At 38.5% G+C, this 15,321-nt stretch overlaps 2 protein-coding genes across 4 annotated transcripts in view; one reads left to right on the forward strand and one right to left on the reverse strand.

Moving 5' to 3' along the window:
• The window catches only part of LOC131035881 (protein DJ-1 homolog A), a 123,429-nt gene that overhangs the window by 26,692 nt on the left and 81,416 nt on the right, over positions 1 to 15,321 (reverse strand). The window contains exons 5-6 of one of the 3 annotated variants that reach the window (XM_057967636.2): positions 11,783 to 11,863; positions 9,770 to 9,920 (exon numbers count right to left, since the gene is read on the reverse strand). The exons of 1 other annotated variant lie outside the window; for it this stretch is intronic. In XM_057967636.2, coding sequence (XP_057823619.2) covers positions 9,770 to 9,920; positions 11,783 to 11,863 — 232 coding nt within the window. The remainder of the gene's footprint in view (positions 1 to 9,769; positions 9,921 to 11,782; positions 11,864 to 15,321) is intronic. One more of the 3 variants, XM_057967637.2, reaches the window with a different exon arrangement.
• LOC131858003 (uncharacterized) lies at positions 6,026 to 8,297 on the forward strand. The gene is made up of 5 exons (XM_059210858.1): positions 6,026 to 6,249; positions 6,344 to 6,496; positions 6,597 to 6,997; positions 7,151 to 7,556; positions 7,680 to 8,297. Exons 1-5 carry the CDS (start codon positions 6,036 to 6,038, stop codon positions 8,183 to 8,185), a joined length of 1,680 nt encoding a protein of 559 aa, XP_059066841.1. The 5' UTR covers positions 6,026 to 6,035; the 3' UTR covers positions 8,186 to 8,297.

A 15,321-nucleotide genomic window follows, 5' to 3' on the forward strand; every position in this document is an offset into this window, starting at 1 on the left:
TGTTGCTTGTCTGCCTTGGGCGCGGGTTACGGCCAGCACTTCCTCTTCTTTGGTTTCCTCGATATTGAGCAAGTTGACACCTGACTTCGGGCAGGTGGCGTCTTTGTGGTCTCCCGGTCCGCACCATTTGCACAAATATTGTGTGGCCTCTCCCTTTGAGCAATCTCGAGCGAAGTGCCCCCACTGGCTGCACGCTCTGCATTGTATCATCAGTCGGCCTTTGGAGTCGTATTGGATCCAGCTCCTTGTATTGTTATTGTTATTATTGTTGTTTCGTCCTCCCCACCGGTTATCTCGGTAGCCTCCTGATGGTGCATTGTTGTTTGCCTGGGAGCTGCCGGCACCGCCTGATGTAGCTGGTTGTTCCTGCATAAGCAATACTTGTTGGTTTTGTGTTTTCATGTTGTAGGGGCATTCCCTGGTGGGATGCCCCATCAACTGGCTTATATCACAATAGGCCTTCTTTGGGCAGGAGCCTTTCGTGTGGCCGTCCATCTTACATTCTGTGCACCAAAGCTCCCCTTCGTCGGTCTTGCTCGGACCTCTCTTTATAACCTTCAACTCTTTCATCATCCTCAACATGTCCTTCTGCAGGGCTTGCACCTTTTTGCCGGACTCGCCATCGTTGTTGCTTCCCTCGGAAGAGTCATCATCCTCGGACGAGCTATCCTTCTTCTTTTTCTTCTTGGATGTCTTGGTCTCGCTCTCAAGATCCATCGCTCTATTATATGCATCTTCATACGAGGTTGGTGGAACAATTTTCATCTTCTTCCGGAGGGAATGTTTCAGTCCCTCCATGAACCATCTCTTTTTCAACCCATCCGCTGGTTGACTCCATTTTCCCCAACAGTTCCTTGAGCTGCCGACCATAGGCTCAGACCGTCTCGTTCTTCTTCTGCTTTGTGCCATAGATTTTGGCTACTATTTCATTGTCATCTCTGAGGAGGTGGAACTCTATCTCGAACTCCTTCTTTAGGTTGGGCCATGTGCCAACTTTGGCCTTATCCGTATCGGAGTACCAGTCGATGGCCACTCCCCTTAAGGTTGCTGGAAATTGTGTTACCCATTCGTCCTGGTCGGTAACACCATTCGCTGACCATATGGTTTCGCAAGTGCGGCAATGGCGGACGAGATCTTCCTTCCCATCGCCGTTGAACTTCGGCAGCTTCTGTTTACTAGCCATTGATGGGGTTCGTGTCGCCTGCCGTGCACCTACACCACTCCCACCGGCGTCGGTGGTGTGTTATGTTTGAGTGACTGGGGGTACGGTGGTTTGTACCCGCGTGCTTGGTGTGATGGGTCCCAAGAGGGGGTCCTACTTGCCGTGTGCCTGTGCCTCCTCCACACCTACAGTCGTACGGTTGCCCTCCCCTCCGTTCTCACCCTCGTCGTCTGTTCGCTCCCTTCGGTGGTCCTCCGTGCGCGGTGTAAGGGTTAAATTCCTGAACTAGTCTCGAGTCTCTTCAACCAGATTTCTTCGTAGCCTTGTTTCCTCCAAAAATTCTTAGTAGCTTCTCACCCTACGGTGTTCTGGCGACACGTAGAAATCTCCTTCGGCTTCTGATCCTACACCCTTCGTGACACCTCCTTGGTTCCCTTCGGGCAACCCTTCGGCAGGTCGTCCTTCGGCAAGTTGCCTCAGCCTCCATCTATGTTCTACTTGTTCCAGAATCAGGGCTCTCTGTGCGGCCTCCCACTCCTCACTTTGTGCCTTCTTATTTCTATCCTTATTTAATAAGTTGGGCATTAATTCCCGTACATAATGTAGGAGTGTTCTTTATTCTGCCCCTGAGGCTCAAGGTTCAAGTTTCCCGTTGTTGCTTGCCATTACGCTCCTCTTCCTAGCGACGATCGTTTTCTTCGTACTCCCGGAGGACCTATTGGCGTCGCTCCTCACGCTGGGTTTCCTCCCTTCGATGTTGGTGGGCAAGGGTTGCTTGGGCTAGGAGACGCGGGAGTTGGTGCAACAACCTATTTGCCGTCGGACTGACGTTGAGAGCGTCCCAAACTACACCCTCGGGTACCTCTTCCTATGTGTCCCCTCGTACGAAAGTCTCTATAGCCGCCTGGAACCGGACCACAAAGTCGCCTGTCAATGCATTCTCCCCTTCGTAAAGTTCTCTCAGTCGGCTATCATCCCCCTGGATGCTATTGCCAATGGGCTGGCCCATTATCCTCCGTAGGCCATTCACGCTCCGTGGCTACCCAAATTCAGACGGCAACGGTGCCAGATGTTTACCCCGTGGGGTGTGTTATTAATATTGCATATCAACAATCAAATGATAACCATAGGATAGAATAGTAACCAAAAACTCAGAGCAATGCTTTCATTAATGCCGAAATGTCTAGTACAATAATCATTCTCTGCATCAGTGTGTCCAACAACAAGTACAAGAGCATATATAAAGACACGGTCGAGGGTTGCAGTTACCACCCGTGGGGAACCATCGTGCAACGGACAACTAACCTCGACGACACTAACATACTTAACCAACGTAGCTTAACAAGTAGTACAAAGCCCATTTTACGACCAACAGTGATGTGATCCTGTGGAAGTGCACATGTGCAGGTCATAAGTACAAGTAATTGCCAAAACCAGTTATGTAGAAGGGAGGTATGACTGGTTCCATGGGGTGGTAATTGAGTCAAGCCAGCAAAGGTGGCTTGAACAACAAGCAAGGTAGAAATCAGAAAACCAGAGGAGACTTGAGAACAGTGCCCAGATGTTGTGTCACGAGGTTCGTGTTTGAGTTTGACAAAGATAAAACTCAGATCAATTTCAACAAAGAAAAAAATTGCCAAAGACAAAGTCATGACTAAATTTGACTAATATAAATCTTACCTGAATACTTTAAATATATTAAATTAAAATTATTAAAAATACATATATCTATAATTTTCTATTGTAACAAATTTTAAATGTTAAAAATGTAAATAAATTTAAACATTGCAAATATATTAAATATACTAATAATTAAAATTTAATGTTAGAAAAAGAAAAAAAGGTTACATTTTAAAATCAATGTATTGAATTTTAACATTAATTATAAATAAATATAATAAAGACAAAAGCTATATGGTAAAAAACAAACTAAGAAAAAACAATGGTGTGCAACGCCCACCTCTGCAACCTCCCATAGATCCCTTTTGCAACATCTACTACAGCCATTTCTTGCACGCAGATTCTTGATGCTCACCTCAACATCAAGCTCCCATGTGCCCATGCAGTAGTCTTCTGCATGCAATTATCACTTGTTTTTACTTCCACCAATCCACACCAATACCAAACTGAGTATAGACTCAATAGTGAACATGACAGTCTGGAATCTAAATTCTACAACATCAAGCAGATGCCACTTGGTTTCTATACATATTTTAATTAAAAAAACTAAGTCCCTTACCATACAAATTTCATGGCAAACTGAAATGCTTTTTTAAGGTTTTCTTTAAGTTCGTTGGATTTCAAACTTCGTGGATTAAGTTCAGTGAACCCTATGACATAACCTGCATGTAAACCAGGTATTGACAATTAAACGAACTGGATGAGGAAATCTCTTCTCGGGAAGAAAGAGTTGCCAAGAAAGACAATTGTGAGAAAAATAAATAGAAACAGTGCCATCATACACACAATCTTGAAGCAAATGTTTGTGAACCAACAATAGGTGGATTTTTCTTGTTTGAAGATGACAAATGGAGAGAGTGTTATATAACAATATTCAATGCCTTCATGAAGGTTACTAATGAGATCATCAAGGTAACTTCAAACTTCTATTTAAATTTTAAATTGTACCCTTTAAGTATGCTTTTTCTAAATTCTAGTTACTAGTTATTGTTCAAACTTCTTAAATTTTTCAATTCAAATTTTATTTGTTTTCTAGTGTTGGAGCCTTAAGTTATGAGTTTGTGCTCGAACAATGGAGAACAAAACAAATCATAAGGCCATGGGCAAGGTCAAAGAGGCCATCCAAATATTATAGGAGAGCTACATTGCCAAGTCAGCATTTTTTCCTATTGATTCCCAAAATCAGAACTACAACTGAAATGCCTGTGGATGCATCCAGGGTTCGGTTTTTTCAACACCAAAAGATTTTTGTGAACAGCATCCTGTACCAACATGAATCAAATAGTGACGTGATGATTCCAAACCAATTCCAAACCGATTTCAAGTGCTGTTTGACTTCTAAAAAGCTAAAAAACCTAAGAACATAACATTTCTGCCCCATTCAAAATTTTCATTCACATTGCGAACATGAACACAAACAAGATTTGCAAAAACGGCACAAATTCTCTAAAATTTGCAAATAACAAACATTACATGAACACAATGGACAAGAACAAACAGTGTACAACTTTTTCAGGTGTGTAGTCAGCGTACAATGTCTATTGTTCGATAATATTGGTTATCTGACTATCTATTAATTGTTTGTATTAAGTGTTTGTCGGCATCGGGTAGTTATAACTGTCAGTTGGTTGACAGTTGTGTTCCTCTTGGTATGTATCGTCAAGGCAAGTGCTATGATCTAGTCGGATCAACTCCAATCAGAGTCCCCAAACTCGCCGCGAGTCAGGCGAGTTCGCCGAGTTGGCGAGTCGAGCCAACCTCGGCGAGTTTTGCCGACTCGCCGCTCGGACTCGGCGAGTTTTGGGCAAAACTCGCCTGACTCGCGAGTTAGGCGAGTTTTGCCAAAACTCGCCGAGTCCGAGGTCCAGGACTCGGCCGCGCGATAGGCATAATTCGAACTTAAAAAAACAAAAAAAAAAAGAGCTTTTTCATTTGTTTTTTTTTCCCTTTCTCTTTGGTATAACCCTAAAAGGTCTTCTAATTGTTAGTTGTGAGAAGAAGAGAGGAAAAGTGAGAGAGAGGAAGGAAAACAAGAGGCCATAGGTTTGCAATCAGCAAGGAAGAAGAGCATCAAGGAGACCACAAATCACATTGGGGAGGCCATAGGCTTGCATTGAGAGCATCAAGGAGTCCAAAGCAAGACTTCTCAACTCATTTGAAAGAGGTAAGGTAGATTTTGCTTGTTTTTTTAAGTATGTTAATAGATTTTTTTCATTTGTTTGTTAATTTTTTTTTAGTTTAACAGTTAACTTTCCAAATCTTGAATGTTTTTATTTTTTTAGCTTAATTACAATGAGAGAAGTAGAATAATGGCAAAGTGCAAACCCTACATTTTTTTAGAAAAAAATTGTAAACATGTATTTACAATTTTATTTTTTTTTAAAGTAGGGTTTGCTGATTTTTTCTATTAGTTTATAACTTTATTAAATTTTCTTATTGCAGCAGCCTTCACGTTTAAAAAACATTCATTTTTCACAATGCCTAAAAAGGATGAGGCTTGGAAATATACTAAAGACTTTATTGGCAGACAAAAAAATCAAACAAAATGTTTTTTTTGTAAAGAAATTAATTTTGGTGGCATCAATAGATTTAAATACCATATTGCCGGCATACCTGGCCATGATATTGAGGTATGCAAATTACAAACTCCTGAGGCAAAACGTTTCTGTTATGTCCAATTAGAAACACATGAACAAGAAAAGTTAACTAAGAAGAGGCAATTGGAAGAGTTAAGTGCTATTGGCTCCCATGCACCCACATCCGCATCTGCATCCGCATCCACATTCGTAGGCTGTGTTGGAGAGGGTTCTTCCATGCCTCCCTTTCACCCTAGTGCTTTTGCTAGTGCTAGTGCTTCTGCTAGTGCTAGTGCTTCTGCTTCTACTCCTCCTGGTGGCACTATTACCTTTGGCCCTAGAGTTCGGAAATCCAGGTTGGATAGTTATTTTGTGCCGCGTAGTACTCCTGGGGCACAACCCTCGCTTGAGGGTATGGGTTGGAACAAGGAGGTTCATGATGCTGCAAGAAAACAAATTTGCAAGTTTTGGTACTTTTGCAACATTCCATTTATTGCAGCCAGGTAATTCTTTTTGATTTGATTGCTTTAAGTTTAAAAGTAAATTTATAGTTTGAAGTTGAACTCTACTTTGTCTAATCATAATCTATTTGTGACAGGTTTCCTTATTGGCAAGGCATGGTAGATTCCATAACCATTTGTGGTGCGGGGTTTAAAGCCCCTACCGATGCTGAGTTAAGTGGCCCCCTCTTGTTACAAATGGTTGAGGATATGAAAGTTGAGCTAGAGGACCACCGACAGTCTTGGAGCCAAAAGGGTTGCACCATCATGACAGATGGTTGGACGGATAGGAGGAATAGAACACTCCTAAATTTTCTTGTTTCCTGCGGAGGTGATTGATTATAATTCATTCTAATTTGTACTTCCCTAAATGCATTGAATAAATTAAATTTTGATTTGTTGAAAGTTTGAAACTCTATTTTCAGGATCTACCATGTTCTTGAAATCTATTGATGCTTCCTCACATGTGAAAAATGCCACATACTTATGTGAGGCTATTGAGGAAGTCATACAAGAGGTGGGGGAAGAAAATGTGGTGCAGGTGGTGACAGATAATGCAGCAAGTTATGTTGCTGCAGGTAAATTTTGAACTTTTCAAGTCTTGATGGAGAGGCATCTATGATTATTTAAAATTTTCTTAACACACCAAAATTTCTAATTAACTTAAAATTGCTGCAGGTAAACTTTTGATGGAGAGGCACCCGAAAATTTTTTGGTCTCCTTGTGCGGCCCATTGCCTTGACCTCATGTTGGAGGATATTGGTAAGCTTGAATGGGTGAAATCAATAGTTGAAAGGGCCAAAAATATCAGCAAGTTTATCTACAATCATGCATTGGTCCTTAGCATTATGAGGCAATACACGGGGCAAAAGGAGTTGGCTCGTCCAGGCATCACGAGGTTTGCCTCAAACTTCCTCACACTGAAATCCTTGATAAAATCAAAGGCGGCTTTGAGGCGTATGTTTGTTGGTAAGGAGTGGACTTCCTCATCCTATGCTACAACCACTGCAGGGATAGATGTGGTAAATTGCATTTTTGATGAGTCAGGTTTTTGGACCCCCTGTGGAGAAACCGTGCAGGTAAATTTATTACAATTTAACATTTAGTATCTACTATCTAGTATCTACTATTTAGTAATTTAATTTTAATTTATTAACAATTTAACTTTGCAATTTTTCTTTTTTTTTAATTTAATTTGTGACTTAATTATTTTTGTTTAACATTATGTGTAGGTCACTGAGCCCCTCGTAGTTCTCCTACGAGTTGTTGATGGGGAGAAGCCCTCTATGGGCTATATATATGAGGGTATGGATAGGGCCAAGGAGGCCATTAGGTCCATATATGCAGGAGATGAGGATAAGTATGGCCCCATTTGGGAGATTATTGATAGGAGATGGCAGAACCAGCTTCACAGGCCCATCCATGCAGCAGCCTATTACCTCAATCCGGCATTTCGATTCCGTGATGACTTCAAGGCAGATGAGGAGGTTCTTAGTGGCCTGTATACAGTGGTTCAAAAGTTGTGTACTGATGGCACAGCCTCAAGAACAACGCTCCAGCTGGATAAATATAATAATCGAGAAGGGGCAATCTTCTCAAGCAGCATGTGCATAGAGGCTCGAACACAATTGCAGCCAGGTAGAAATATATGTAAACTTAAGATTATTAAGTTTATGGCTTATGCATTTTAATTTTTGATTTTATAATCTAGCCTTAAAGTTGGAAATGAGTTTGATTTTTTTTTCTTTTTCGTTATTTCAGATAGATGGTGGCAAATGTTTGGGCCCTCAACCCCAAACCTTCAAAAAATTGCCATCCGTATTTTGAGCCAGCCATGCAGCGCTTCTGGATGTGAGCGCAATTGGTCAATGTTCGAGCACATCCATTCGAAGAGGCGTAATAGATTGTCTGTGGAGAGGTTGAATGATCTTGTTTTTGTTCATTACAACCTCCATCTTAGGACCAGACAGATTTTGGACACTGACTCCTCTCCGATCACTTTAGCGGAGATCGATCCAGAGTCTGAGTGGATCACTGAGTCTACCGATCCCGTCTTCACTGAGGAGGACCATGAGTGGGTTGACCAGGCAGACAGAGAGGCTGAGGCTGTGGCTATGGCAGAGGAGGAGGATAGAGCACGATCCGGCACAGGCACCTCACAGGCGGAGACTATGGCTTCTCAGTCATCCAGGACCTACCTTAGACGCATTTGTAGGAGGCAGACAGACTACTCTGAGGCTCAGGATGAGCTAGAGCCTGAGCCATAGACTTGTTTTTGTTTACAGTTATATATATGTTTGGGAACATTTGATGTCATGGATTTTATATACATTTGACAACATTTATAACTCTATATATCTATGTTTTCTATTTCCTTCAGCTACAATTTACATTTCTACGCATGTGATGGATGTATGTTTATGTATGTGATCAAATCAGCTTCTATTTGATGATGTTATAGTGTCTTTAAGCTTTATTCAATAATGGGTGCATGAAACAAGTTTTAAATCGTTAAAAATCTCTAAATTTCAAGGGTTTTTTATTTTGCCGAGTCATAGCCGAGTCGTCGCCGAGTCATAGCCGAGTCACGAGTCGAGTCGGCCTTGCCGAGTCCGAGCCGAGTCCGAGTCTGGGAACTTTGACTCCAATCCCTGGCTGATCATCTTTGGTCTTCTTCTATAATAACTTAATGTGCGAATAAAGATATATTTTACTCCTATATCTCATATGCATTGTCATCTTTATCATTAATTCATGTATTTAATTTATTAGATATGGCAGTAAACATTTGACGTCATTTCCTTAAAAGAAATTGGGTCAGATTTGAGCAATTCATGCCCTTAGATCCCAACAAAGGCGAGAAGAGGCCACAAGGTGGTCAAGACCATAAGATTAGGTGATCTTTAAGGATCATCAAGCAAACAGAATGAAGGAGAAGATTATGAGCAACACTCAAGGAAAGTAGAACTGAACGATTCCAAAGTCAAAGCCCTTCCCGAGAACGTAGTCAAGTTGAAAAGTCAGGACAACCTTCTCTAGATGAGGTAAGTTGGGAGACGAAGTCACATTCCTTCACAAAATTATACAAAAGTAGCTCAAGAAATTGAAAGGTTGTCAATCAACGGAGAAGAATTCAAGCCAAGGGTGTATAAAAGAAAATATGAAGGCAAAACAAGCACACGAGCCCAAGTCCGAGTCCCTGGAACTCGCCCAGGGTCACCTGGCTCAAGACACGCTGAGTCCAGGAACTATGCATCAGATACCTATATTTTTAGGTGCTTCTTTCCACCAATTTTCTGATTTTTCGGCAAGGTCAAGACTCAAGATGACTAGGCCACATTTTCAAATGTGAATTACCTGTTCAATTTTTTTGTTAAGCAGTGATTACTGAGAGAAGGATAGGCCAATTAATTTTTCTATGAAGCAGTGACTAACTCTGACATCCATGCTTTGTGTGGCATTGATCCAATCTTCTGTGAGGAAAGCATAGTCTAATTTTTCTGCATTATAGTTTTTTCTCTCTCTTCTATTATAGAACAAGTGCAAGGTCCATTGGTGAATTGAATCTCTAAAAGGTATGTTGATCTCGAGTTTCTTATGGGATACAGCTGTTTTGTTGTTGGAACCGACCCTTCTTTTCACTCCTCATTTATTCTAATAGTGTTGAAGTACCCCATTATAATGAGACGAAGATGAGTGGTTTTGGATCCATGGAGAAAATTATTTATTGTGCTAATACAATAATTTCCATGGGAGAGATGCACACAGTGATAATAGTTACCTATTCTTGGAATTGGGAATAAAAAAGCATGAAGAAACCAAGGAAAACTTCGGTGGCTCTTAGAACATACCTTGTTGGATTCCATTGGATAAGAGTTCTTGATTTGCTGAAGGTGATGGCTTCTTTTGATCTACTGATGCACAATTGTCTTTCTCTGATTGCCCTTTGCTTCCATCTCCTGCTGTTTGTTTTTTTGTTGTTTTACTCATATGGGGTAGCCTCTGGCAAGATGCCCGTGTTTGTTAGATGTCATGCATCAGAAGAGGATATTTTCATAATCCAGAGATTACTCCCATTTGATTCCACCTGTATCTAGGATAAGCTAGTCCAGATGTAGCTTTTCGAGATCAATACTAATGCATCTGAATGCAAATTTGAGAATTGTAATTTTCATGGATTTAGAAGCTTTAATAAATTCACCAATGGTTAATCAATTTTTTGTAGGAAAGATTCATTCTCGTATTCCCTTGAGGAGAGGTGGCCAGACACGCACAACAACTGTGCTTGGAAGATCTTTAGTGGGGTTAAAAGTACGGACCTAGTGTTTTATAGAGATTCTTGATTTGTTCAAGAACCAAGATCCACCTGGAAAAGCTGTGTCATGTTTCTGCTTACATCTAAAGACAACCATGAAATTTCATTTAGACATAATGAGGATATCAATGGAGCTAGAAGGTTTCCAATTACTTTTTAACCATATCCAAAGGATGCAATATCCTAGCTTCACTCCCATAAATCGGAAAATAAGGGCTCTGTCTCTTAGAATTCATAATCTATGACCCATGTCCTCCACCAGGAAGGAAAATTTCAGTAGTTCATCCATTTTTAAGAAGCAACCATTCTTCTTTTGGGAGGGGAAACTAGACCTAGAAATTAATTTGTGAGCATGGGGTTGGAGAAACTTGTGTAGTTCATTGTTTTGTAGTAGTTGATTTTCCGTTTAAGGATATCATCTTTTATATTTTGTTTATCGACAAATATTTTCTATACTGCTTGTAAAATTATTTGGGTTGGATTGGTTTAAGGAGTGTTGAAACCTCTGTTCACATTCCTGTTGTTGACTCAATGTGAATACAAACACACAGCTGTACAACTTGTATAATGCTTTATTTTATACAAATCTTTGATCATTTATCAAACATATTGTGGAAAAGTATGACAAGAATAAAACAAACTAGAACAACAACAAAACTGCTCAAAATGAAGATGACTACTAAGTGAATCAAACAGGACTCATCAACAAAAAACATGTTAAAATAAGTAAATTAAGTGATAAGGTCTTTTCATCTTCTCTACGGAGAATCTGAACATTGAAGATGGCTCTAGGGTAAAATAATTCAACAAGAGGTCTCTAATAGTTTACCTTATTTTAAAAAGAAGAATCCCAAGGAATTGGTTATTTAAAAATAGACAAACGGTGAGAAATCAATCATCGAAGATCAAATAGCATAGTACTAGAATCCTATGATTGAGATGCAACCCACATTGTTGCAACACTTAAAATGAATTTAAATTTTAAATGTTAGAGTCCATGGAGAAAACAATTTAAAACAGCAAGCGATATCCTATTCAGGCCAAAATTTATGACATCACATCACTGGCAAGAGGAAATACTTAGCATCCATATTTATTGCTACACGTTGAAAATCTCAAGAGTGGAACATTTATCATATATCAAATATCTGATAATAATATATTCATAGAAAAATAAATACATGAAGAGTTAATATATAAATGGGTTTCACTATCTTTCTATAGCCTTCAAAAAGTGTTGTAATGGTACAAGAATACATATTTATCATAAGGAATTGTTACAAATACGAATTCTTTAGTGGGCTTATGCAAAGTGACACTGACACTAAAAAAATTTAAGAAAACAAAAGGTTCAAAAAGAAAATCTAACACTAACACACCTAAATGCAAAAAATCAGGAACTCATAGCATAGCTTGCGGCCAAACCAATTATATTGTGAAGGTCAATGCAAAGAAGACTTTAGAAAAGCTCACAAAGACACAGCAAAGAATTGTAATTCAAACTATGAATATGAAAGCAGTCAAAAACATAGCACTAAATAATACTTACACGAGGAATGGTTTTAACTTCCCAATCTACAGCATTGTACTCTTCTCTCTTCGATCCATTCCCATCATTATTTTTCGTCACCTATAATTTAAATGCAACAAAAACTAAATATATAAATTTGCCATCCTAAGAAAATAAATTAATGGACAATTCCAAGTCCACCCATAAATGAAAATAAACTTGTAAAAGAAATAAAAGACCAAGAACAATTAGAAAAATAAACAACATACAAAAGAGGTGATATTCGCAAACTGGAAAAACATGCAACTAACAAATCCTTACACTGACACACATTTTGTCAACACAGAACCCTGGAAAAACAGTACCATAAATTGCTAATGTGGAAACCAATACAACTGGGTAGAAAAGGTCAACATCAAGAGCATATCACAGCAGTCTTTTAATCTTCTTTAAAGCTTAATGCAGATTCTGTAAGCTAATGCTACCTCAAAGCTTGAACTTCTTGTACTTTTGATGATGGGAAATCTCCCAAGGAAAACAACTCTAATGCTTGAGGTCATCAACCCGGTTGTCAAACCTCAACATGTGATCTAAATGTAATAAAAATTGAAATGGAAATTACAATTACAAAGATTAGCATTGTGAACAAAACAATTAGAAAAAAATATTATAAGTGCAACAAAGAATTTAAAAAAGAGAATTCACTACCAATTTTGTACATTAATAGATTTGGATCTCACTAATTGAACATGCCACCTGTTTATTCTAGAAACCCATATAGAGTTGCTTTAAATAAAATATATACAAGGTTGTTTGTTGTGATGTGGTCCAGTGCTAAGTTGGAATAATTGCCAAGCACATTACCAAGGTTCAAATCCAAACAGGCATGTCCAAGCTTAAGCTGCAACTAAGAAGGGGTATGACTCCTGAAAAAATTAGACCAGAGCTATGATGTCTAAGTAGAAAAGGCCAGGTGCAAATTTTGGGTGACTTTGATAAAGCACATAATTCTTGGTCAAAGAATCTAAGAAGAAGACAGCAATTGCAAAAATAGATAATTCCTAATTCACCCCATATGATTGAGATTCAAGAAAGCCTGCTCCTTAGATTTGAACACGTCTCAGAAGATTGTAGTGTTTCTGCTCCATGCAAAGGGAAAAATTTGGTTCTTGACCAGATGCTTTTGTACAAATTTCTGTGTTATCAATAATCTCTATGTGCATCTATGAAGGCTAAAGTACATTTTTTTGAAATATTTGAGTATGTCTCAAAAGCTACAGATGCAATTTGAAACATCTTCCAGCACTCAATAAAGATAGGAAAATGAAAGCTTATACCCTCTCAACTTGACTGAACATGGAGAGACTTCCACCCATTCTCCTCTTCCATTTCCTCCTTATATCAAAACATTTATTGGATAAAGCAACCATCCAAGGAATTCCTAGAAATCTAACTGCAACAGAATACAGGAGAAATAATAGTTATCAAAGGAATTGTGTGCCAGTTAGTCAGTGACAAAATTCATGTAATTGAAATATCACTAAAAGAAAATGTTTAGAGTAATATTTGATCCTTCAAAGCAAGAGCACTGCCATGAAAGTTTAAAAGACCCAAAGGACTGGATTATGGAGCACTAACTAACATGAAGTGAAGCATGGAAATGATGATACAACCTTGAGAATATCTCACAATGCTCTACGGATTCTAAGACAATAATGAAACAATATTTCAAGATGGACCATGGTTTAAGCACCACACTGGTATTTTCATGAAGCACTGGACCACAGGACTCGAGAAAAGAGTTGCATTCAGTTGCCCTAGCATGGCTAAAAGTCTTCATATTGCACACATTACTCTAGAATTTCACTCAATTTAAAACAATTAGTAACCAAAGAGAGATTGTATAAGCATCTGACCTCAGTCTCACAAAGGAAAATGCACAGATAAATTACACAAAATATGTATGTGCAAGCTTCTTAAACAGAGCAAATGAAAAAAATAAAGTTTCATATGATGGAACCCATAGAAAACAGCAGCCTTCTGTAATATAGGAAGTGCCACACACACACACAAAGAACTTCCCATAGTCCTGGCAAAATCCTCACATGTACAGCAAATTACATCCTCCAAATAAGGAATTTGCAAAAAAAAAGAAGACAACTAGGGTTACACCCCATTGTGATATTGCTATTTACTGTTACTTGTTTTAGTTAAAATGCTTTAACACATGAATATGTTTTGAATATATTTATCTTGATTAGGAATCGGATGAATTATTATGCAATCAATATGATATTGAAAGATGAAATATATGATGTATATATACGTTTTAATAACAGCTGACTACTGTTGTGATGTGCTAAGTTGGATGCAGGATATGAACAAGCCTCCAGAAGGGAGGAAGAGTATCACTTAGGAGAGGAATTTTGTTCCGTAATCTTATGTGTGTACCTTATTGAGCTATCACACACTCACATTTTTAGTGGTCTAATTGAGTTAAGTTAGTGAATATAGTGGAAAGCTACATTCCGTCGAATTTATGTTGTTCGTATGTTTTGGTTAGAGTATCCTTGCTTGGAATGAATCTCTATGATAGGTTTAAATCTTTATGCTTTCATATCTATCTATATATTGATCAATGAATATAAGTAGTATTTGAATATTAAATAGTAGATTATATATATGTATTCGATATACATATATATATTTCTAAAGTTTAATTGTTTTGAATTAATACTTTATGTATTTGGTATATATATATATATATATATATATATATATTATCGACCTTGTTTTTATGAATTCCACGCATACCTTTTGAATCGGTCAATGCCCCTTTGGCATGCCACGATGCGAAGGAGGATGTTATGGAAGGGGCGCCCACCATGGAAGGTAGCGCACCCTACTCCAAAGGAGGGTGAAGCGGTGGTAAAACTGCCACCTTTTCCTTTCTCCATTCCATGGTAAGCGTTGTGTGGGAAGCACTATGTGTTCATCGACCCCCCCACTTTACAAGGTAAGATGCATTATGGAAATCGATACATTTGACCAAGCATCGACCCATTTATAATAAAAATAAGCATGGGTAGACTTGGTCGATTAGTATGTGGTAGTTAGAGATAGAAATCTAATTGTTTAGGTAATGTCTAATGATAACTAGTCATATTTGACTAAGTATAATATTAAGGATGATTCATAGTAGTATTTTGAGAGACTATTTATGTGTCAGCTTTGTAATTAGTAAAGAAGTCACATAGTTTTAGTGGTGGCGATGAGAGGGAGAGTGCTGGCAATTCAAAGAACTTAATTATAGCATTAAGTCTCTCAAACTTATGTATAAATAGAGTAGCTCTCTTGGAGCATAGATCATCTCATCGCATCTCATTTTTTCATCTCCATAATCTCTTTTTATTTTCCTTATCGTTCATTGTTTTCATTGTTCTTCATTAAGAGAAAGAGAATAGTTCAATAATTGTGAGGAAGTAAGCTAGTTGTTATCATTGAGAGTTGGGAATTTATATGTTAATAAATAAGTTGTGAAGCTAGCATAATTGGGAGAAGGAATCGATATTGCGAGA

Source organism: Cryptomeria japonica, chromosome 8, assembly GCF_030272615.1.
Source record: "Cryptomeria japonica chromosome 8, Sugi_1.0, whole genome shotgun sequence".
Classification (NCBI taxonomy): Eukaryota; Viridiplantae; Streptophyta; class Pinopsida; order Cupressales; family Cupressaceae; genus Cryptomeria; species Cryptomeria japonica.

Bases quoted from the DNA above. Each gene is read 5' to 3' on its own strand.
- LOC131858003 (XM_059210858.1), top strand. From the start codon at position 6,036: ATGGTAGATTCCATAACCATTTGTGGTGCGGGGTTTAAAGCCCCTACC. The intron at 6,497-6,596 runs GTAAATTTTGAA...AAATTGCTGCAG, and splicing joins AGCAAGTTATGTTGCTGCAG to GTAAACTTTTGATGGAGAGG. The intron at 6,998-7,150 runs GTAAATTTATTA...CATTATGTGTAG, and splicing joins CCTGTGGAGAAACCGTGCAG to GTCACTGAGCCCCTCGTAGT.